This window comes from Anas acuta, chromosome 2 (assembly GCF_963932015.1).
Source record: "Anas acuta chromosome 2, bAnaAcu1.1, whole genome shotgun sequence".
Taxonomy (NCBI): domain Eukaryota; kingdom Metazoa; phylum Chordata; class Aves; order Anseriformes; family Anatidae; genus Anas; species Anas acuta.
The window spans coordinates 51656233-51679975 of NC_088980.1; the positions used below are offsets into that span (position 1 = coordinate 51656233).

The 23743-nt window shown below is 43.6% G+C and overlaps 3 protein-coding genes across 5 annotated transcripts in view; 2 read left to right on the forward strand and 1 right to left on the reverse strand.

Moving 5' to 3' along the window:
* Positions 1-1067: 1067 nt before the first annotated feature.
* On the forward strand, positions 1068-7095 carry SIRT5 (sirtuin 5). Its single transcript, XM_068674763.1, has 9 exons — positions 1068-1230; positions 1470-1608; positions 2567-2700; positions 3517-3742; positions 4774-4861; positions 5558-5611; positions 6021-6144; positions 6699-6814; positions 6923-7095. The coding sequence occupies exons 2-9, from the start codon at positions 1494-1496 to the stop codon at positions 6996-6998; spliced, it is 933 nt and encodes a 310-aa protein (XP_068530864.1). The 5' UTR covers positions 1068-1230; positions 1470-1493; the 3' UTR covers positions 6999-7095.
* A 203-nt stretch (positions 7096-7298) lies between these two features.
* NOL7 (nucleolar protein 7) lies at positions 7299-11427 on the forward strand. Its single transcript, XM_068674764.1, has 8 exons — positions 7299-7589; positions 7674-7734; positions 7839-7888; positions 7998-8026; positions 8863-8947; positions 9852-9973; positions 10050-10127; positions 11072-11427. The coding sequence occupies exons 1-8, from the start codon at positions 7414-7416 to the stop codon at positions 11131-11133; spliced, it is 663 nt and encodes a 220-aa protein (XP_068530865.1). The 5' UTR covers positions 7299-7413; the 3' UTR covers positions 11134-11427.
* Positions 11428-11656: 229 nt separating this feature from the next.
* RANBP9 (RAN binding protein 9) overlaps positions 11657-23743 on the reverse strand; it is a 38580-nt gene continuing 26493 nt past the window's right edge. Inside the window, exons 6-14 of one of the 3 annotated variants that reach the window (XM_068674761.1) lie at positions 22914-23098; positions 22051-22163; positions 20599-20707; positions 19051-19241; positions 17286-17433; positions 16123-16196; positions 13840-13991; positions 13028-13139; positions 11657-12644 (exon numbers count right to left, since the gene is read on the reverse strand). In XM_068674761.1, coding sequence (XP_068530862.1) covers positions 12514-12644; positions 13028-13139; positions 13840-13991; positions 16123-16196; positions 17286-17433; positions 19051-19241; positions 20599-20707; positions 22051-22163; positions 22914-23098 — 1215 coding nt within the window. In that variant the 3' untranslated portion in view covers positions 11657-12513. Of the gene's footprint in view, positions 12645-13027; positions 13140-13839; positions 13992-16028; positions 16197-17285; positions 17434-19050; positions 19242-20598; positions 20708-22050; positions 22164-22913; positions 23099-23743 lie in introns of those variants that run through there. The other 2 variants (XM_068674760.1, XM_068674762.1) reach the window with 2 other exon arrangements.

The following is a 23743-nucleotide window of genomic DNA, read 5'->3' on the forward strand; positions in this document are numbered from 1 at the left end:
ACTGCAAATTGCTTTTCATTGTTTCTAAACACTGTCTTAACCAGCATCTAAAACACACTGCTTAATAAGCAGGATGTGCAAGCCATTCTAAGACCTGAAGTTAAAAAAAAAAAAAAAACAACAAACCAAACCCCATCATAATGCCAAACAGCAACTGACAGTGCCAGTCTGCCATTCGCCTGAGCTGCCAGCACAAACCTGTCAGCCCAGCGGTTTGGCTACTCCAAATGAAATTGTGTAATTTTAATCAGCAGGATAATTGCAACGCTAAGTTAGATCAGTGGCCTTCCATCTTGTTTTCTGAATTGATGAGCTTTTTTCCCAAGCTTACAGTCCTTTATGCAGATTCAGACGGAGCTCTCAGGGAACAGCTGGCTCCCTCCAGCGAGCACAAGCAGGGCCTTCAGCTGCTGCTTCTAATGTCCCCAAGACTCCCCCACAAAAGGCTCCTTTTGTATCTGCAGCCAAAGGCAGAGCATAAAATGCTGGCACACCAGTGAGAAGCAGTGCCATGGAGCAGCATACATGTAGAGGAGGAAAGGTGAGGTGTGATCCAGCTGGAGCAACCTGCCCCATCCTCACCCGCTGCCTGCCCCATGCTGGTGTCCCCCTTCCCCTCCAGCAGCGTTTCCAGTCCCATACAGGCTGGGCAGAGGCCGAAGCTGCTCCCTGGCCACTTCTGCAGCCTGGTGGTACTTGTGGAGGGCTTCCTCGGGTCTGGGGCTGTTTTAGGAAACCCTGAGCTGCTGATGGCACAAAACTCACAGGGGAATAGAATCACAGAACGTCCCGAGCTGGAAGGGACCCACGAGAATCATCGGGTCCAACACGGGCATACCCCAAAATTCAAACCATATAGCTGGGAGCACAGCCTCATAGTACCGCCTGAAACCTCAGGTGGGTTGCCAGGCACTGACGGGCTGTGAAGCTGCTGCGGAAGGGCGAGCGAGGCTGGGTGCAAGCAGCCGCTGTGCCTCGTTCCGTGGCAAACCGAGCTAAATCCAGCTCTCCTCACCCCAAATCCAAGCCGGCGCGGGGCCGCCCCTTCCCTTCCCTTCCCCGCCCGGGGCTGGAGGCGGAGCGGGGCGGGGCGGGCCGGGGACGTGCGGGGCCGCACGGCGGGGCCGGGGCCGGGCCCAGCGCCTCCGGGACTGGGGGTACCGGGGGTACCGGGGCTTTGCTGCCGCCTGATGAAGCGAGGCAGGCTGCGACCGTGAGGAGCCGGGGACGGTGAGCGCCCTGCGGTGGCACGGAGCTGCCCCAGGGGGAGCCGGAGGCAGCGCTGAGCCGCCCGGCTCAGCCCCTCGGGGCTTTTGGGGTCGCTGCTGCGGTAGCCCTACAGGCAGGAGGGGCGAGCAGCGGAGCTGCTGAGCCTCCTAAGAAAATAATAAGCCGAGTAGCGCTTGTGCCCTGCGCTTCACGGAGGATTCCCTGAGTGATCTGCTCGTGTTGCCGCTGTTTCTTCGCAGGTGAAGCCCCCGGAGGTGACACCGATGAGTCTCTTCCAGGTAGCCAGCAGAAGGTTGGTCTCCCCGGTGTCCTGCGCTCTTAAGCCTCCTTCTGCAAAGAAACAGAAGCTTTGCTTGGAAATGGCTCGGCCTAGCTCAAGTAAGACTCGTGTTTGTTTGCCTCGGTCTCCCAGACAGATCACAATCAAGCAGAAGCTTGATTTAAAACTCTAGAAAGTCTCATGTCATAGACAAAGCCTGCAGTTAATTCAAAATGAGTGTGGAGCTGATTTGGTTTTGGGTTTCCAAGGTTTACCTCCTGTGCCTACAGACTGTACAGCTGCACCCCCCTCGCGTAGCTGCACTCAGCGCCTTGCCTTTGACTTATTTATGTTTAATATTTATAACTTAGGCCCACAAATGTATGCTGCTTTATTGCGTTTCCTTTTCATACCCCTAATGGGCAATAAAACTCAGCCCTCGTTTCTTTGGACAGGAATTATGGAGGGCCTCGAGCATGGGCAGCAGCTCAGGGGCAGGGTGTTGGGTAACCTCAGAAACCTTGTTTAGTCTAGTAGTAAAAAAAAAAAAAATAATTACTGTATATATTTTTAAACCTGAAGACACGCCTTAACTTGAAGTAACTCCACACACCAGGGCAGGTTGGGGCTGACCTGCTGGAGAGCAGCTTTGCAGAAAAGGTCCTGAGGGTCCTGGTGGACACGGAGGAGACCAGGAGCTGCTGAGGAGCCCTGGTGGCCAAGGAGGTGAACATCCTCCTGGGTGGAGTGAGGTGATCCGACCTGAGCTGGGAATTAGGTCACCTCGATTTTGAAGGCTTCATTTTAAGGCTTCCCTCTTTCCAACACTCAGTGTATCCCTGGTTTGATACATGTTGCCCTACTGGGTTTGCTCCCATATTTTTGAGGCCCTCCAAGAAATGCCTGTCAAAATCCAATGTACAGAAACTCAGAAAAAAATGGTATTTGGAAATTGAAGTCCTGGCAGGTGCATGCAGAAGCCATTTCTGGATGCTTGTTGCCACCACTGTCTGTATGGCCTCTTTTGTAAACATTTAAGTGTCTGAGCAGCTGTTCATCCTTCTCCCCCATGTCCAGATATGGCTGATTTTCGAGAAGTCTTTGCCAAAGCAAAGCACATAGCCATCATTACAGGAGCTGGTGTTAGTGCCGAGAGCGGAGTTCCCACCTTCAGAGGAGCTGGAGGTTTCTGGAGAAAGTGGCAAGCACAGGTATGTACTCTCGGCACGCATATGCACTGCTGTGTTTTTCCATCAGTTTTTCCATGTGAGTGTGAAGAGTCAGAAGAAGCTAGAAGTGTTTTTCCGTGGTTTGGTTTATCAGCCATTTGGGAAAAATGAAGTTTTTGCAGACAGCTCTGGGTCCTTCTACTGTCCTTATTTTCTTGCCGCCTTGCAGCTTAGCTGTTTGCTCTTGTTTGGACACCTCAGTGTTTTGCTGCCTCATGGGGCCCTTCCTAATTTAAAATCTTAAGAAACTTCTACCAAAATAATAAAGGGCAGTACCAAAGATACCAACTACTTTTCTTTTACTGGTAGCTTTAGATTTTACAAGCACATTAAACTGATGTTAGGCTTGTAATTTGGCTTGTGCTACATTTACACTAAAGCAGAAAAGAAATTGCTAGCACAGGAGGTGCATTCACACAGTGCTGAGTTGTACGGCTGCTGTGTGAATGAGTTCTGAACGCCCCACATGGTGCGTGGAGAAACATCTCATCATCCTTTGTCCCGTACTAACCTTGGGATTTGGGGGGCAGCACAGAACGAGGTCCCAGTGTACCGTGTCAGGCCCTATGTGATGTCCAATTCAAGTTACCTTCTCTCTCAGTAAGATACCTTGGCTCGTGGTCCTGGTGGGACGTGGCTCATGACCTTTATTCCGGTCACTGCATCTGGTTATGAGTAGTCTGTGCCTGTCCAGCTCTGCAGGGAACAGCCGAGCTGGCAGGACGCTGCCAGCCTCCATCTGGGTGTGGGGCTCTCTCGCACCTTCCTTATCGGAGCAACGTGTTGCATCTCTCTCAGGAACTGGCCACTCCGGGCGCTTTTGCACGCAACCCTTCCCGTGTGTGGGAGTTTTACCATTACCGCCGGGAGGTGATGCTGAGCAAGCACCCCAACCCCGCGCACATTGCCATCGCCGAGTGTGAAAAGCGGCTGAGCAAACAAGGAAGGAGCGTGGTGGTCATTACTCAGAACATCGACGAGCTACACAGGAAGGCAGGCTCCAAGCACCTCCTTGAAATTCATGGTAAGGATCAGCTCACCTGCCTGCCACGAGACAGGAAAACTTTGGGGAGAAGGAGCGGGATGACTGCTGGGAGAAATGAAACTTGTCTTAACTGCATGCTAGTGGTTATTGGTTTATTTGTGGTATCACCCTGTTCTCTTTTGAAAGTTGTTTTGGGCTCTTCATACCCCCCTCTAGTTGTCATCAGCCTTTTTAATGGGTTCTGACCCACACGGAACTGGTTCTCCCCTCCCACCTACTCAGGTTTGCCTTACATCCACCTGAATGCATGCGGAGAGTGAAACCTGGCTGATCCTGCTTCAGAGGGGGAAAAGAGTCTATCGAGGGCTTCAGCTGCGTGGTGGCAGTGGTGTCACAAATAAAAGGCCTCTGGGCAAGAGCTGTGCTGACAGCCCTGGCGCTCTGCCCTCTGTGCTGCCTGCCGCTTGCCCTCTGTCCTGTCCCGTCCTGTCCTTCCTGCCTGTGCTTCGCCTTCCCGAGGAGGAGGGGACTGGAAGTGACAGAGGAGCATGACGCAGTTTGTTTATTTACAGTTGTGGGTCCAATGATAGATCCTGGGGTATAGTTACATTTTGATTATTCTTATTCTTTACAAAAAGAAGCTCCACAGCACTTGTTACTAATGCTACAAAAGTTTACAGGTATACCATTTGGGTTTGGGGAGTTTGCATAAAAAAAAAAAGTGGCGTTAACCAGCATGTTATTACTATTATTATTATGGACAATGTTTCTCTTTTAAGGGAAAAAACAGTAAGCAGAAATCAACTCCTTTGGTAATATTTTAAGGAATGATTTTCCTCTCAAAAACTGCGACTCGGCTGTCCTGGGCTGCAAACCAAACACGTGTGCGTGCGCTGTGCAGACAGTGCCTCAGTCAGAAGGCTGCTGGGTTGCAACACCTGGTCCTGGTCGTGTGTGGGTTACCCACAAGCCAAACAAAGGCCACCGGGGATAAACATCGCCACTTGCTTGTACAGCCACGCTTCAGAGCACTTGTGTGATCCCTGATGTTTCCTTTTTCTGTGTTTCAGGAAGTTTATTTAAAACTCGCTGCACCAACTGTGGAAACGTGACTGCGAATTACAAGAGCCCGATATGCCCAGCACTGGCGGGGAAAGGGTAATACACCTACCTGCCTTGCAGGCTTCCTGTGCTTCCTGGTTAGGCTGCTGCACGCTTTGAGAACAGCTCTTCGCTCCCATCCTCTTTGTCTTCCCATATTTCAAATCATGCGCTCATTCCTTACATCAGGCTGTCATTGCTGTAGCATATAACAAGATTGTCCTCTTCTGCGTCTCTTGAGCACCTAGTAGCTCTTGTGCTTCTACGCATCAGTGAGATTCTTAGGATTACAGGTCTTGAAATGCAGATGTGTGAAACAAAAAGGAAGGAAAATCAGTTCCCAGGGTTTCTTCTTAAGTTGCGGAACAGTCCTGTGGGCTCCTGCATCCTTTTTCTTTCACTGTTGAACTTAAAAAAATAAAAAATAAAAAAAAAAAAAGGAGGGAGGGGATGACAGGCATAGGTGTCAAGTTTTAGTCCCTTTGCATTTCACCGTATCTTTAGATAGCTTCACAAATAGTTGTTGTGCTCTTGTCAGACTTTGAGAAGCCGGTTGCAGCTCTGGGATAATTCTGCATAGAAGTCTGCCTGCCCTGTGTGTGGTAGGCTAGGGTGGTAGGAGATGTTTAAGTTGACTGAAGTTGCAGATTCCTTGATTAGAGAGTGTGCCTTAGAGAATACCAAGTTTTTAGTAATTTATGAAGTGCACTCCCTTTGTGTGATTGAATAAATATTTCAATTTTGTAATCTCAGGGCTCCAGATCCAGATGTAGAAGATGCTTCAATTCCAGTTGAACAGCTTCCTCAGTATGTATTGATGACTTTATTTTTTGCTATTGATTCTTCATACGTGATGCATCTCAAAGTACTGTTTGTGTCATTCTGGAAGGACACGAATTCATTCTGCGAGATAAAGAGACACGGGTCTTTGCCCAGAGACTGAGTCTAAATCTAAACCTAACGTCAGGAAGACCCCAGACAATAGGAGTGGGTGCTGGAAGGTTACTGTGATGCCAAAGGGATTGCTTGTTTGTGTTCTTGAGCACTGAGGGCAGAACACACCTGAAGTCATGGGCTTGGTTGCGAGTAGTAGGAGAATTGCAGTAAGAAACTAAGGCAGATGTGTCCAAACGAGAATGAAAACCATTCTGCCGCTGTGCAGGTTGAAATGCCCACATCAGAAACATCACGCCGTACCTCTGTGATTTTTAAACAGGTGTGAGGAAGACGGCTGCAACGGCCTCCTTCGTCCCCACGTTGTGTGGTTCGGTGAAACGCTGGATCCTGACGTCCTCACGGAGGTTGAGAAGGAACTGGACATGTGCGACCTCTGCTTGGTGGTGGGTGTGGGTTTCATAGCCTAGGAGGTTACCAGCGGGGGGGCTAAGTCCAAGGGTGGCGCTTCCTGGGTACGGGAGATGCCTTTGTGCTTCCCCAGGGGAGCTGTAAGCCCCCCAAAATTATTTTGATGATCAGTTTTCTTTTTTAAAAAAATTACAAAGTGTTGTAAGATGGTAGTGCTGCTTTGTTTTTTCTTTTTTTTCTTTTTTTTTACACGCCACGTACGTTTTGCATCACTGACTGAAACATTTGCTTGGAATATTGCATGCCACTCACCAAATAATCTCAAGTGCTAGAGGGGACGCTTTGTTTTGCGTTCCAGAAAGTAGTCTGCCATTTGGGGCATTTGAGCTGTAAATGAGGAGAAAACAAACAAACGTGAATCCAGAAAAGCAAACAGGCTTCTTTGGGTCAAAAACCAAATGAGTTTTGATTCCTGTACCACGTCAGGTAGCTAAACGTGCAGTGGCACTAACTGTACATCTTTCACCTCATTTCTGTAGGGCTCTTGTGTGCTTTAGGGCTTGCTCATGGCTTTTTGATGCCCCTGCAGGTGGGAACTTCCTCAGTGGTGTACCCTGCTGCCATGTTCGCCCCTCAGGTGTCCGCCCGAGGAGTGCCGGTTGCGGAGTTCAACATGGAAGCCACTCCCGCTACAGACAAGTTCAGGTAAGGCTGGACTGTTAAAAAAAGAAGACAAAACCCTCCTTTTATTTTATTTTTTCCCTGATATGCGAGAAGGCAGCCTGCCCTTTAACACCAGCTTCTCCCTTGCAGGTTCCACTTCTCGGGCCCCTGCGGGACCACGCTGCCGCCGGCGCTGGCCCGGCACCACAGCGAGATCATCGCCTGAGGGGGGCCGGGGGGCGTCTGTGTGTGTGTGTGTATGTGTGTGTGTGTATGCGTGAGGGGGGACGAAGGCTCCACAATAAAGGCGGCACCTGCCCGCAGCCTCCCTCTGTGCTGGGGTATGGCCGGGGGAGGGCTCTGAGGGGCGGCCGTTGGGCTCTGAGGGACGGCCGTTAGTTGTGAGGGGGCGGCCGTTAGTTGTGAGGGGGCGGCCGTTGGGCGCTGAGGGGCGGCCGTTGGGCGGGAAGGGGCGGCCGTTAGTCGTGAGGGGGCGGCCGTTGGGCGCTGAGGGGCGGCCGTTGGGCGGGAAGGGGCGGCCGTTAGTCGTGAGGGGGCGGCCGTTGGGCGCTGAGGGGGCGCGGCCAGGCGGCGGAAGGCAGCGGCGCTTCCGAGGCGGGGCTGGGCAGCCGCGTGCGGCCATGGTGAGGCGGCGGCAGGAGGAGGAGAAGGAGAAGGAAGAGGAGGAGGAGGTGGCGGCGGCGGTGCCCTCCCCGGCGGCCTCCGATGGCGAGGATGCCCCCGAGGAGCTGTCCTTCGGCGCGGCGGCGGCGGCGGCCGAGAGCGAGCGGCAGCTGGCCGGGGAGGCGGCGCGCAGGTAGGGCCGGCCCTCGCCCCGCTCCCCCCTTCCCTCTCTTTCCCCGTCCCCTTCCCCTTCCTGACGGCCCGGCCCCTCTCGCAGGCACCGGGAGCTGCTGAAGGAGAAGCGGCGGCGGCGGCAGGAGCTGTTCGTGGAGCAGAAGGTAACGCTGCGCCCCCCCCCCCCCCTCCATCCCATCCCATCCCTCACACCCGCAGCCCGGCCGTTAACGGCTGCTAACCGCCGGTAACGGCCGTGTGCCCGCAGAGGAGGAAGCTGCTGCCCGAGGCGCTGCTGCAGGAGCTGGCCGCAGGACGGTGAGGCTGGGGGCGGGCGGGGGGTCACCCACGGTGCCTTCCCCCGGGCCCTCTGCTGGGCGCTGACAGCCTTTCTCCTTCCTTCCCTCCTCCCTCCCTCCCTCCGCAGACCGGAGAAGCCCGCTGCAGCTGAGCGAGGTATGCTGAGGTGCCCCTGGGCTGCTGCCAAAGAAAGAGAGCGGGGTTGGTGGTGGTCGTGCTTCATCTTGATGACAGAGCCCACTTACAAACGTTTTTTGATGTAGAGTGGTAAAAGATCTGAGGTCTTTAGTGTGGGCAGCAGGCAGGTGTTCAAACAGAAACAAGCAAGGATGGCCAGAAAGATGGTAATTTTTAGCATTCATTTAAGTTATAGAAGCTATTTAGATAGAGCTCTTAGTTGCCTTGATACTTTCTATAGTTGATGACACTTGTAAAAATCAAACATTTTTCAAACCCTCAACTAGAAAATCAGACACCAGGGTACTCCCGAATGCTACTTTCTAGCCCTCTTCAGAGGGGGCTATAAAGACCCTTTTATACTACACAAAAATAAGTTGTAGAATGTTCTTTTAATAATGATTCTCTCATCATGATGTAGATAGCCGGTATAACTGTTGTTACTTATTTTTTGTTTAAGACAAATAGTTGGCGTATAACAGATGAGCTCAGTGTCTATGGTACGCGTTTAGTAGAGAATGAAGCTCTTTGCGAGCAATGCTTAGCTGTTGTGTTGCACTGAATTTTTGTCCCTTTTGTTGTTGTTGATGCCAAGGAACAGCAAAGGCAGATGGCTGCTTCAGGATGGTTCCCCTTCTCTTCCCTGTAACACACTTAACTAGCTTTCACTAGCCAGAGGGTCTGGAAAAACACTTGTTGGAGTTAGCTTGTTTCTCAGTTGGGTTGTTGTTTCTTTCCTGCTTGTCTTCCATTTACTGATCTTGATTCATAATGTTCTGGATTTTTTTTTGTTGTGTCTAATAAATTTTCTCTAGACAAGCAGCCTGGCAGTAAGTCTGAGAAGCAGAGCGAAGGCCGTGTGCTCAAACAGGCGAAGCAGGACAAAGCCAGGGGTGCCAGGTACGCCAAAGCGGAAGGTGTGGGGCTTCTGTCTCGGTGTGGTGGCACTGCTTCCCCCAGTCACGGCAGAGGTTTGGCACTTGGTTGTGTTGCTCCTGCTCACTCTCTCACAGAAGCAAATTTATGTGCTTAAATTGCCCCTGTTATGCTGCTGTACTTGTAAAAATATACCCTAACAGCAGACCTTGTGGCGTGGCTTCCAGGTAAGTACCTTTACCCTGCTGCTGTACATGGGTACTGGCTTTTCTTTAATTGTGGCTATGGATAATACCATGCATGGATTTTTTTAAGTGCTGTATTTAGGCATGTAATGATCAGCTCTGAATTTATTTGCAGCTACTGGCAAATGAAAATAACTTTAACACTTAGCAAAGGTACACAATCAATAACAGAGGCAGAGCTGAACTTCTAAAAAACATCTTGGGCTTTATTATTTTTTTTATCTTGTTCACTTCTTGCTGTATACGTACAAACATGTGCATAGGTAGAATTAGTGTGTGTGTGTGCACAGGTAAGCTTTCTTGATTCCACTGGGCAATACCACCCCAAACTGGAATTTTGAGAAGAATCCTGTCTTTCCTTTCTCACCTGGTGTGAGCTATCCAGGCCATCATCCGCACACCAGTAGAGGTTTTGCTGTGTTCTGCCTCACATCCACTTGCTGGGGACTTAATTGCTGGATTTCATTCTGTAGCGGAAAGTTGCAGGAGCTTCTGGCAGGACCAGTTTGAGACTTGCAGTCCATTTATTATTATTATTATTTTTAATATTGCTGCAAAGCTTGGCTGATCATCAGAAGCCTGTGCAGACAGCTGCTGTGCTCAAGTAGCAAAATACTGACTAAAGGGTGAGTGTTCTGGGTTCAGTAACTATGCTACAATGATTTAAATCTTTCTTTGAATAGGTCAAAAGGAAACTACACAGCTATGCACTTAAAAGATCAGAGCTTAACAGGGCTCCACCAACAAACAGCCAAAGACTTCGTGTACAGCCATCTCTACGGCCCAGGCACCAACCGCACAAGTGGTATGCAGTTTTCCTTAGGTTTGCATCGAGGTTTGTCTGCGTTAAACCTAGTAATTGATGCTCATCTCCATTTCAGCAAATGAATTTTTTTCCCTTGCAAACAAGAAAGATCCAGTTAAAAAAGCTGCAGTTCAGTTTGTGGACAAATCTTGGGGTAAGTATCCAAAAAAATTGAAGGTGGTACTACTTTATGCAGATATTGCTTGAACTGTTTTTTTCTAAATTTAAATAAGCTTTTGCATGTTACAGGGCTGTAGCTTCCTACCTTCTTATGAGAAGAAAGTGATAGTAAGGCAGGGGAGCAGGATGGTACAGCCTGAGTGCTAATGAATGCTTCGCTGGAGAGAGCCTGTAGGACAAGCATTAGCTCCTTTTTCATACAGTAAGCAGCAGTCTCAGGGTTAGAGCTACAGTTACTTGTTGAATTGGATAATTTTACTAATTCTTGCTTGGGGGTTTATAGCTTGAGCTGCTGAAGTCATTTCAGATTAAGATCTTAGTGAGAGCAGAAGGCAGTAGTGCCCCTTCATCCCTATAAAAAAAAAAATGGACATTACCTAAATGAATGGGGACAGACTTGGACACACATCAATTCCAGCACACCTTGCCCGTCAGTCATAGAACTTGCTTCCGTGGCAATCATGGTTTGATATCACATTGTAGGGATAGGACAAAGGCTAATAGCTTTAAACTAAAAGAGGGAAGATCTAGATCAGATGTTAGGAAGAAATCCTTCACTGTGAGGGTGGTGAGGCCCTGGCACAGGCTGCCCAGAGCAGCTGTGAATGCCCTACCCCTGGAGGTGCTTAAGGCCAGGCTGGATGGGGCATTGGGCAAGCTGGTGTGGCGGGGGTTGGAACGGGGTAGTCTTTAAGGGCCCTTCCATTCTGTGATCATAAAGATCAGAGGAAAACATTAGACTCAAGTAGCAGTTCTTAGTCATCAGTGTTTTTCACTTGTGCTTTGAAAGTAAAAGCATTATCAGCTTTCCCCTCAGTTCTGTCGTAAGCTTCAAATGTTGCAGTAATTAATACATCGCTGCTGGTTACAGAGCTGGACATGGAAACGGCTTACAGCCTGTTTTGTTTTTGTTTTAAGGGCTAGAAAAAAAGCAAAAAGCAACCAAGTTTAAGAAACACTGGATTTCAAGGAAGATGTAAAGTACAGCATGAAGACATGCCATCAAGGACTAGGGCTAAAGATTTTCACCACCTGTACATATGTAACAGCTGTTGTTTTTCTGCCCCCTTCTCCATCACCACTGCTCTTTCAGCAGGTACTGATCTTTACCGAGCTATGTCCCCATTGCCCAGTGTTCTTTACCTCCCCCTTTCAGAACTTATGGGGGCAGCTAACGAAGCGCTGGGTCACAGCAGGGACAGGGTGACCTTCAGGGGCTGCTAGAGCTGGACTCCATTTCGTGAGAGAATAAAGATGAATGACTTTGTACTTACCCTTCTGGATGCTGCCTTTCTTAAACCCCTCCAACTGCTGGCTGTGCTTGCTTCATGGTAAGAACACAGCTTTTAACTGTCAGCAGTTCAGCTGCTACAGTATGCTGATGCAGTGCAGTAGGAGCACAGGGTTGACCCCTGAAGCACCCTGCTCAAATCAGGCCATGTTAGAAGCACTGGTCTACGATAAACAGCTCAAAGAAAGTGTAGCATACACGGCCATGCTACCTCGTATGTAGAAGTAAGTTTTTAATGGCTGGTTAATTATGATATCACTACATTTTATTGCAATATAGTACTATTTAAGCACTTTTAAAAATGCAAGGTGTACAAAGATTAAATTAAGACTGTAAATTGACTAAATATTTGGTTTTTATATAAATAGGTCATAACCACACTGTGTTGACATGTAATACTGTTATAATACAACAGTTAAACTGGTGAGTCTACACAACAGAAGCTGTCTGTAGTTAAACAAGGAAACAAAGTTGAAAAGACCATGTTAAAACAAAAAAAACTACTAAGATCAACAGGTTGGGATTGTAAGTAGCAACAAACATATTCACTCAGCTCCTGAGTAATTCAAGTTTTACAGTACACATTAAAAAATATCATTTCTTCCCATCAACACTATATATCCAAACCATCAGGTGTTTATGCATTTTGCAAATTACATTGATTGAACTATGTAACAATGGGGGTGGAGGTTGGCAAGTCATCCTGCTTGACGTTTGTCTCACCCATATGCTAACACATCCACGTTTGCTATCCTTCCGTCCCACCACAAGGTAGCAGGATTTTTGGTTTGTTTTGGACAATCGTTTAGAGGATTTGTAATTGTCAATTTGGATGGCTGACGTTATCAGTGATATTTTCCACTCTTAGTCGCCTAAGAGGTTTAAAGATGGAAATTTTCTCCTAACACTAAGTTAGAAATCATTTGCATCATGCTGTAAACTAGGAAGCAACATAAAGCGACAGACTTGTCCTTAGTACATAATTAAAATCCCAAATTCCAGTCAGCAGAGCTGGTCTACTTTCCACGTCGAATATGCCACAACACCTTTCAGATCTTCAAATGCATAGCTAGTGTAGGTAATCTTCCACTGTGGCAAACGCGCAGGATCCAATTCCTGATCGGGCCATCAATCCTAGACACTGTGAGGCTTGTCCCATGGCGAGGGCAAGCGGCGGTTGCTTTGGCAGATTGTGAGTCTCTGAAAGAGGATTCACAATGGCAGTTGAAATACCTCATTAGTTTTCATGATTTTTCATGTACTGAAAACAAAATTCCTGTATTTACATGCAAAGCTTATCCTTACAGTAATACAAAACAGGAATAAAGTGACATTTTGAAATTCCCCACCTAGCCCTAATGTTAAAAAAAAAACATTTTTGCTTGGAAACAACCAGACAGGTATTATATTTGTTGCACTAACACCCCCCAAAACTCTGTTCTGCCAGCAGAGCATGATGGCACTGCCACCCCTCACTGGTCCCTCAGCCCGCAGCCCAGCACATGACGCAGGGTGAGCAGCAGCGCTGCCGTTCTTCAACAAAAGGCACAGGGGTACCAAACGTGCAAACCACAAGGCCTTACCTAGTATTGCACTATTAAGCACAGAGCACACAGGTTCTCTTTGTATCGGGTCAAGCTGATTTCCAACAGGGCTGCTCCAAGGATCCGAATATGCAAGTAAACTAAAAGCATCCTGTGGAAAGATAATTTAAAAAAATCATTATTGCATCACAGCTATATTCTACTAGGACCATTTTCTTAACACATTTTGACTCGTGACTCCAAAGTGAGAAGACAGTTTTTTATAAGACAGATTTTTACCTAAAAATCCTTCATCAGTACAAAGGGATAAAAAAATCTAACAGAAGTTGTTTTAAACAAGTGGTGCTTTTCCCAACAAAATTATTTGGAAAGATAAAATCGGTGTTTTAGTAAATGGCAAGAAAAAAACAGACTGGAAATTGTAGGCAGTCAGTCTTTGGTAAGGGAATCATTTTCCAGGGTAGCCTCAAATCAAGGTAAACTAATTATACACACTGAGCGTACTAAACAGAGCACACATTTCTGGCACCTGCACCAATTCCCGCTGAAAGCTGTACTTTGATTCCAGTAGCCAAGCTCATGGTCAGAAATAAGAGAAAAGGGATGTGCCAAATTCAGCTCTGCTCTGAATATTATTACAGCATGAAGTTATTTTCCCCCATGAATGCGCTACACAGACAAGATGGTGCTACCCACCGCTGACTGGAATGCTTAAACTTCTGTGATTTTTGTCTGAGAGAAGCAAAATAATACTGTTACTCAGCATGCTGTGAAAAGTTTCCACCATGAAAAGTTTCCACCGGGCAGCATGGTTGTTCACCTTAACACCACAATTTCAGGATTAAGCATACCTTGAGCATTTTCTTATTTGCTGTGTTTTTGCCACATTCTCTTCTTAGCTGCTCACTCATCGCTTGCAATTCTCTTCCAAAATGGATCATTCTTTCGATAGCTGCTTGGCTGCCACCGCACAGTTGACGCCTTAACTGACTTGAATCTACTTCTGCAAAAACGATATCGTCATCATCACCACTAATAAAGAGACAAGAAGCAAGCTAGGGATCTAGGTGCACTGATTTCACTTTAAAACCATCTGCCTTCTCAGGGGGAAAGCATGTAGGGCCACAGATCTTGGCAGACTGCACTCCTGTGCTGCACCCTGTTAAACTGCTCCTTAATTAATAGTAACTTGGAAGATTTACTTGATGGCAAAAGCCACCCACACATACTGCTTTTTTTTTACAACAAATTGTATTAAACTAACTGGGACTATAAACCAGATTTTACTGAAAATAAATAAAAGAGCCCCCACATTCTAGCTACCTTTTAAATTCTTTGTCATTGGACTTCTAAAGATAGGCCAAACCCTGAACCAGTAAATTAGAATAAGAAGAACTAAACCCCTAGCTCCCATGACAGACACTGCTGTTTAGAAGGTACACAGTCCTTGTACAACATACTAGCTTTATGATTTGAACATCTTGGGCTTCTTTTGTAATGAAATGGAACATTGCTATCACCTTCTTTACCATTTGGTATAATATTCCCAAGTACTACCGATTTTAATAGGTATTCATGCAGTTTTTGAATAGTAAATTAACCTTTAGCTTCTCTGAAAATTCTGCCTTTCTTAAATTTACAAGTAGAGATACCTGTAAAAAAATAATTTATCCATTCTTTGCCATTTTTCATCAACAGAACTGAGCTTTGAAACAAAATGTTGTGCCTACTTTATATAACATACACAGCACTAAGGAAAATGTATAAGTATTTCAAAAAGCAGAACAAAATTCTCAATCTGATGCCATAAACAATGTGGTTTGAGGAGCCACATTCCTTTTTACACAAGGTGAAGCACCTGCAAGTCTTCAAGCAGCGGTGCTTGTTGCTAGCTGCAGCCCAATCTAGGGCATCACTTTCCAAAGGCAGAAAAACCCCTTTACGTCAAAAAATAAAGCACACAAAAAGACAAAAACCACCCCTCTCTGCTCCCTGTGCAGCTGCTTCACGTCTGTCACAGCAAGCCTCTGTGGTCAAGGCTGCAAGAGAGTAAAGAAGCGTTTTGTTTTTTCTGTCAGAGAAACGAGGCCTTGTTGTTACCCAGTTTCAGAGCATAATGCAGCGAAACAGCCTGGCAGTTTGAGTATCCCCCCCTTCAGGGCTGAAACAGAATTAGATTTGCTCTGCAACAGTTGCGCAGTATTTACCAGCAAAGCCACATGAACCAGCAATGTCCTGCGTTTTGTATTTCACTTAAAGCTCCGCATTAACTGATGTCTGTTTAAATCGATGGCTTGAGAGCACGGTTCTGCAAATGCAGAAAGGTTGGGCTGGATGCTCCCATTTCTCCAGATGCATGCAGGAATAACACCCGCTGCCCAGCCTCCAGCCCGTGCTCTCACTGAAGCGATGTGGCTGCCTTCAGCACTACTGGGCAGGGACAGTCAGTGCTGTACTGGCAGAGTAAACGCTCTCTTTTTAACTTGTACAGCCACTCAGAGGGTACTCACGTACCCACTCATCACTAACAGCAGCAGCTAGGAGTGAACATAAAGTAGGCTAAGTAAAACAGTTACTTTTTAGATCATATTATGGTGGTGGAATTTTTTTTTTTTGGTTACATCCCAGTTTCCAAATATAGCTCTTTTCCTGAGTACTTAGTACTAGCATCATCACCATTCTTTGTACCCTGTGTAAGTGCTCTGCAATTTCTCCTCTTACTGTTGACTCCAAAGATGCCATCGAGAGCCATGAGTGCTGAGAGGACTGAAAGCGGGAGAAGCCACCTGCCAGCCCTAGCCCAGGCACTCTGCACAAGCAGAGTACTTATTCTGAAAGGTATTTCCTTAAAAATTGATACTAGTTCAAATATCCGCGAGTTACTATCACTTTCCCCTGTTCTCACACTGATATCAGACCACCTAAATCAGCAGTTTTAAGATTTACATATCATAACAGCAGAACAACAACAACAAAAATTAAGGTTTGAGCTAATATCCTTAATTTTCAAGTTGGGAAGCATTGCAAGTAAAAACATAACCTTGTTGCCATCACTTAATAAAAATGTAAGAAATATCACTGCAGACCCATTTCTGTGTCACATTCTTCCATTTCGTGATCATGTTTAGAACTACCATTTAGGAAGCCATTGGATGAAGTCTCAGCAACCCCATTGGAGTAGTGATCTGTTTCCATGTCTACATCATTGCTGAAATGAGAAGAATGAACAAAAATTGGACTCGTGTTAAAGAACTTGAGGTTATCTTCTTCACAACTTCACCACAAAACATCCTTATCTCGCCCACTGAAACACTGCTTTTAAATATTACCAAGGTAGACCAAAGCAGCAGGGAATTTTTAAGGTTCTCCCAGCTAACATTAGCATTTAGTAAAAACAACTTTTTCAGATGCTGAAAAATGGAATGTGTCCACCATTACACCAGCAGTAAGCACTTTCTAAATACACAGCAAGAAGCTCTTGTTTACGTACCTGTACATACAAAGAGGTAGTGTATTTTCTCAATGCATTTTTCTCTATTTCATGCCCCCCTCCTCCAATTTTATTTTATTTTTTTAACACACAGTTAACTAAATATAAACCCTACTTTGAGAATACCATATTTAGGTAAATATTTCTCTCCAAAGAAACCTCAATCTCTCAATGGAATGTCAGGGAAAAGGAAGAAAAATTCAAAGCAAATATCAAGAACATCACAACACTGAAAGAAGATTCAGAGGCCCACTGAGAGCATGAAACTCCACAACACACTTTGCTCACAGCGGGTCACAACGGCACTTTTAGAAAGTGCCAGTGTGGCTTTGGGGGCTGACGTTTCCTGACAGTTACATCCTATTCTATTCCCATTCTAAAGCCTGTTTTATTTTGCCACGGACAACCTAAAACCTTTCATGAGAGCAAAAAGATTTAATATTAAAGTTTAAAAACCACCTCCAATACAACCAAAAAGTATTCAGCTTCCCCTGAAGAAACCAAGAAATGTTTCTTTTAACCAGGCAGCTCCGCAGCAAAGGAACTGTCCTCATCTTGTGAAAAATCCCAAAGTTGCCTGGACTCTGCCAAGCTGTTTGGCAGAGGTGATTACTGACGCAAATGTAAATTGTAAAGCTAAAAAGGAAATTGTTGCTCTCGCTTCCTCCCCTCCCCAGCCATCACTATCCAACTGTAGTTTGTTACCTCCATCACATCCTCAAACTCCTCTGAAAACTCTTCTCTGTACTAAAAGCATGTGGACAATGTAAACCTTAACGTAAGTTAGAAGCATTTAGGTTTATTCACCTGGAATAGCTGTTAACCTGCTGCGATCTTGACACATTTATGTTGTTGAGCTCTGGTACATTCAAGCTGGTGGTTGTATGTTTACTGTGACAGTACGATTGATGCGCTTTATTTGATATTACTCCATTACTGCAACTACTTTCAAACCCTGAAAAGAAATTTTTATAATTGAAATCATCGACGAACTTATTTGTAAGTACCTAATTACACAAGTGAAATCAGCATGGCTTAATTGTTCATGGTCGCTAAATACTTCATTTGTCAAGCAAGCAATCCTAAATAGTTAGCTTCCATGCTTCAGGGACCTGAAACTTCAAGGCTTCTGCAGTGCATTATTTAACAGTGCATTATTTAACAAATACCAACACATAAAATAAAAGGGTTTTTGGTTTTGCATATACACCACTAAAATATAAAAATAAATCAACATAGAATCAGTTTTTAGAACGGAAAGATTACTTCTGAAAGATGTGAAGTATCTCCTCTAGGCCACTTAATCATTAAGAATGGAAGCAGACATGCATCTTTATAATTCCTTACTGCATAATTCTCTTGATAAATACACAGTAAAATTCAGTGTTGAAAATGTTTCACATATTGCTACTCAAATACAACCTCCCTCCTTCCCCCATATAATTATTTTAATTGCTAATATTGTGCTTTGCTAAATAAAATTACACCATGCTGTGAAATTCTGATGTCTGGCTAAAATCTCTTCTGACCCTTCTAAAATATAATCAAGAAACTACTATTTGAAGCAAACATGTAATTGGCAGCTCCGTCAAGCCCAGAATCAAGAGCTCCCTAGTATCTTCTAACATAGAAGCAGGTCACAGGAAGGGTTTATTATTTAAAAAAAAACAAACAGACAAAACCAAAACAAAACTAAACAAAATAAAAACAACCACAAACACATGCCACTTTCTGCCATTTGGGGAATTCCAAATCTCAATGCTAATAATACCATTCATCAACTTGCTTATTAAATATCGCCTCTGTTTTCAAAGTAAGAAAGCCAGAGGTACTTTCTACAACACATCCCAAGAAGCACTCCAAGAAATAACTCAAAGTCTGAGCATAACACCACACATTCAGCAGCAGCTGGTATTCTGGTGGCTGTGCAACACTGGCTTCCTACTCAAACCTACCAAGAGGAAGAAAGAAAAGCCCCCAGTCTGCTCCGGTTTGGATTTAAGAACGAAACAGGACTGAAAGTTGATGGCTTCCACCTGCTACCAAAAGAGTCTTGAGTTCTAAGATGACACCACCTTCAAGTACTATTTTAACATACCCAATCTCCTCTCCGTGTTTGGGAAGTTACTGGGATCTCTCCACAGGCATGGGGCAGCTCTAAACACGCAGGGTTTCCCACTGAAGCTTTACCACCAGTCCAGACTCTCAGAACCTTTTCAGCTACTCAGAGTGAAATTCAGCTGCCAGAAGAAAGTATCTCTTCTGTGTTTTTGTTTTTTAACCTAACTTGACCACTCAGTTTCTCTTATTTCCTACTGTTTCTTATTTCCTTTCTTATTTCCTACTGCACATTTATATATGTGCTTTCCATTTCCCCAGCTGAAAATAAGATACCCTAATTGTTAAAACTATTGTTCAATGCAAAGTGTTCAGTCTCAACCCAACTAAAACAAACTATCTGCAGGTTTGATACTCGTAACTTCTCCTGAAAATTCTCAAATTTATAGAAAAAATCTTCTCAAAATTATAGAAAAAGCTTGAAATGTGTGAAGTGTCCTCCACATCAACTTACCAGAGAAGTGTGTGCTGCTCCCTTTGCCTGTTGCCAAATTGTGAATGTTCATTCCATGGCTAGGGCTCATGCTAGGACTACTAAATGATCGTGGGCTAACAGGGTAACTATCTTGAGATTTTGGACTGTGGCCTCCCAGACACCGCACTTCACTGTCTGTACCATTCACCATCTCTATAAACTGGCGCACCCTAAACAAAAGACAAAGAAGTTAAGCCAACAAAACAATTAACACATTTCAGTTGACCAGTGATTTTAGCGTTAAATATACAGTCTGACTCAAGGAAATGCTGGGTGTCACTATCCCAATCATCAATAAGCTTGGAGTATGCATCCAAAATACAAAACTACAGAATTTGTGAGGGAGGAGAACAGGAATATTATCCTTTGAGGATAAACTCTGGCAATAAGTCCTCAAAGTTCAGAGAACTAAACTGTATTTTTTTTTTTGTTTTAACTGTTCTGTTTTATTGGCAGGGGCAAGTTTATTTCTTGAGAAGGATACATAGTTGTGTTGTCATGCCAATCATTCCTCTCAAAGTAAATGAGCACATACTTTCACTGCCTGGAACAGTAAGGATTAAATGGTAACTTTTAACATGAAACATTTGCACTGGAGAACAGTTTAAAAAGCAAGATCACATACAAACCTTCCCTTTAGAGGCGGTTGCTCTTTGTCAATTTTATTTTAAATGAGGAGGTTTTACTATGAACTCTGATGAAGCTCACAACTACCGCTACTGTTTTAGGCTTGGATAGTCTTAATAGAACAGGCAGAATTTAGCAAGACAGATTGAGAAAAAGAAACATACACTTAATATTATAGAGTGAGGTCTTACACCAAAACGTTCCCATTTTATGAATTCTGTGGTAAGTTTGCAGCACTATCAGGTGAATTCTGTTCAGCACTTGAGTGTGACAGACTTGAAATACATTTCAAGTAAATTAATTAACCATAAAAATCATAGCATTTTGGTTTTATAGAAGGAACAGATTTTTTTTTCCCCATACTCAAACATTATGACATGATAGAAAATTCTGTAGGATCGGTGCAGGTGGCAAGTGCCGGAAGGTGAAAATTGCATGCCTGGGAAGCTACAAGAAGTCTTTGGGATTACCAAATTTCCACAGGTTTCAAATAAAGTGACAAGGAGTGGACCAACTCATTTTAAACTGGTCTTTAACGTCAGTCAGCCATCTGAAGGAACAGACCAACTTATTCCACAAGACTTTTAGCTTTCTTGAATATTCATCAGTTAACATTAATTTTTACGTAGGAGAAACTGATTCAAACTCACTCCAAAAAATATAAAACTTAGTTCTAGAGGACAAGTCTACAGCAAGATGTGAATTATGCTGCAAAACAGGACCTTGATGACAAAACCTGGTTAAACATGTAGCAAATAAGTACAGCATAAAGAAAAAAACTACACAAATTTTCTAAAAAATGCTGCTTAACTGTTTTTGTGAAAACTTTAAATAACTGTCTAGTCTCAGAAGGTACTTGTGTCATCTATAAACACACATCTGTATAATTTGAAGACTCACTTTAATGCAAATAAGAGATTAGGATTTCTTTCTAGTAAACTTGGATACAACTGTTGTGTTGTTTCAATGGCTTCTCCCATTCTTCCTGCTAAAACCAATTTCTGAATTCCTGTTCACCAAAAAACAAATAAGAGATTAGGATTTTCTTCTAGTAAACTTGGATACAGCTGTTATGTTGTTTCAATGGGTTCTCCATTCACCCTGCCAAAACCAGTTTCTGAATTTCTGTTCACCAAAAACAACAGTTAAAAGGACAGCTTACGGATTAATACATGTAAATTATTAAAAGACACTGCAATCATTAAGTGTTTTTTTTTCTATTAGAAAAAAATAGCGTAAAGAAAAATCATGCTTCCTTAAAATGCTCAATAGGGAAATCGAAGAATTGCACTCCTCCTACAGGTATTCAAACAAGTACTCAGTAAATACTTTTATTTCCAGCATATAACTATTTTGTACTCAGATTGCTCGTTTAGAGCTAGATTAAGACTGCAGACACTTTTGTGATTTATTTCTCATTTTCATAGCTTTATCATAAGCACATACCAAACTATTGTCACCCAAGAAAATTCAAATCACCTCCCACTCCCAGAGGTTCGACTTTGAGCAAGAAACATAAAATTTCGTCTCCCTTACCTACAAGGCATGCTTTAAGTCAGGTTACAGTTGACTAAACCTTTCCACAACAGTCCCAGCAGCTTTAGTTAATGCTTCTGTTGCTGTAAGCTAGCGCAAGCCTCAAACAGTCTCACAGCTCTATCCACCAACAGAGAAATTGATCCAAATGAAAAAACAGCCCAACAACCAGGCTATTTTTCCACCAGAGCAGTTTCCCCATGTGGTGTGTCATGCAGACAACCGTTGAACACAAATGCTTGTGTTCATACAGCAGGAATCTAAATGAATGGGGGAAGGCACTGTCTTAATCAGGCTGCCAAACAGCCCAGCTACAGCAAGTTAGAAGTGAACAGTATACTGTTAGTTCTCCGTGTCCTCTTCCCCCTCACAACCATGAACTGGAAAAAAATCAAAATTTGCTCTAACTTATCAAGCATTCTCTAACATCTACCCCTTTTCATAGTTGAGATAAAAGTCTAAACTTTTGTCACCTTTTTTTTTAATTCTTGTTTGTGAGAGCTAATGGTCAGTCACAAACACTACTATACAGACATCACACACATTTGCTTAAGACAGATCACAATTTTCCATTCAAGAGAAGGACAACAGGTAATTTATCACATCCTACTACATCAAACAAATTCCAAAAGTATTAGTGCAGAAGTTCATCTTAACCAGCTGTTCATAAAAGTGTAGCTTAAAATGAAAGCAAAGAACAGTACTACGAAATAGTGCTGAAACAAAATTCTACAAGGAAGCTTAAGAGACAGTTTTATGCAATATCTGATTAAGGGAGAGGGGGGAAAAAAAATGTAACGTGCTTTCCAGCCTTACTTTGTCTATTTTTAATGGAAGCTAATTCTTCTAGCACAGTCTGGTCTGTGGACCTGGCGAATGCCTCTGCTGTTGCACAGTATCCATGGTGAACTAAGTAAGATGACACCATTCTAAAAATAAACAAAAAGCAGAAACACTTATTAAATACAGGTAAGCAACTGAGAACCTCTTGAACATGAATCCCTCCTAAGAAAAAGTGACTGAATTGAAGAATTGCATTTGAAATTCAGAAGCTTCAGTTAAGAGCCAGTATCTTCAAACAATACAAAAGCGACATTTTTTTATGATACGTTTTAATACGATTATTTATGAACCAAAATTGAGTCAATTAAAATCCTACCTGCTAATGAAGTTTCTTAATTGCTCATTGCATACATTGAGGCACAGTTTCTGCACATTCTGAAGTGAATTTTTGTTTTCACTAAGAAATAAACAACGTGAAGCCACGGCCATCAGTTCTCCATGTGATATGCTAACAAGCCACAAGCTAACCTGGCGTGCCGAAACTGAATGCAAATGGAAATTTCCAGAACCAACCATTATGACTGTGGCAATTTTTCTAAACAAACCAACCTAAATTGGATAGATGAAATCAGAATAGAAGATTTATACTTTTTATAAATTCTTAAGTAATAACACAGATATCTGCCCTGAGGATCATCTCTTCCTGCTCAATTTCATACATACTTATCAAGCCTGCTATGTCAGAAAAACTCTGTACTACTTTTTAATATTATCTGTGATTTTTTTTGTGTAAGAAAACAGGTATATCTTAAAGACCTATGAATTAGATAAACTGTGTTTTGTTTTTTTTTTGTTTGTTTGTTTTTTAAAAAAATGAACAATATTTGAAGTCTTACTTCTGAATCATTGTTTGCCATTCTCCTTCCCGATCTCCTATTGGAAATCTGTCAATCTGTGCTTGAATTTTGGTTCTCCATTCTCGCATATAGTCTTCAATATCAAATACAAATGGGTGTTGTCCAAAATTAGCATCCACAACTTCTCCTGGTGTCTGAAGCCCTACTGTAGGGTACAAGTTTGGCTGCAAGAAAATTTTTAATTAGTTCTTTCCTCTTACACTGAATTCCCCATATTTTTTTTCAACTCTGTACTAATATCCCCAGTGCTAGTAGTGTGAAAAAGCAAATACCTCTGGATCATCTGTCCAGTAGTTAAAGCAACTTCTACCAATCCAGCAATACAATGACTGATTAATTTTATTCCAGTGGTCACAATTTTTTTATTTTGAAATAAGAAAGCCTTAGTGATTCTCCTTCTAGTCAGAATATGCACTTTTTAAGCTGTGCTAACGTTTACAACTTTTGGTTTAAGTTTTACAAAATATTCAATACCAATTTTTAAATGATTTTTTTTTTTTTAAGACCAGGATTAAAGTTTCTTTTAAAAAGAGAACAAAAATTAAACTTACAAAGTGGGCCATTTTCCTTTTGGGGTGAAATACTTAAAACATCGCTGAATTTTAGTGGTAAGAACTGACAGGATAGAGAACTCATTAGCCTCAAAGTCCAAGTGTAGCGCCTAAAAAGAACTGTAACAGTGCATTGAAGTTCTCGTGAATTCCTGGACTTGTATCTACAAAAAGACTTTAAAGCATTTATTGTTGTCTCAGTTTTATTTTCTGCTTAGAGATTAGGTCTCAATGCAAATTTGAAATATGCCAAATATA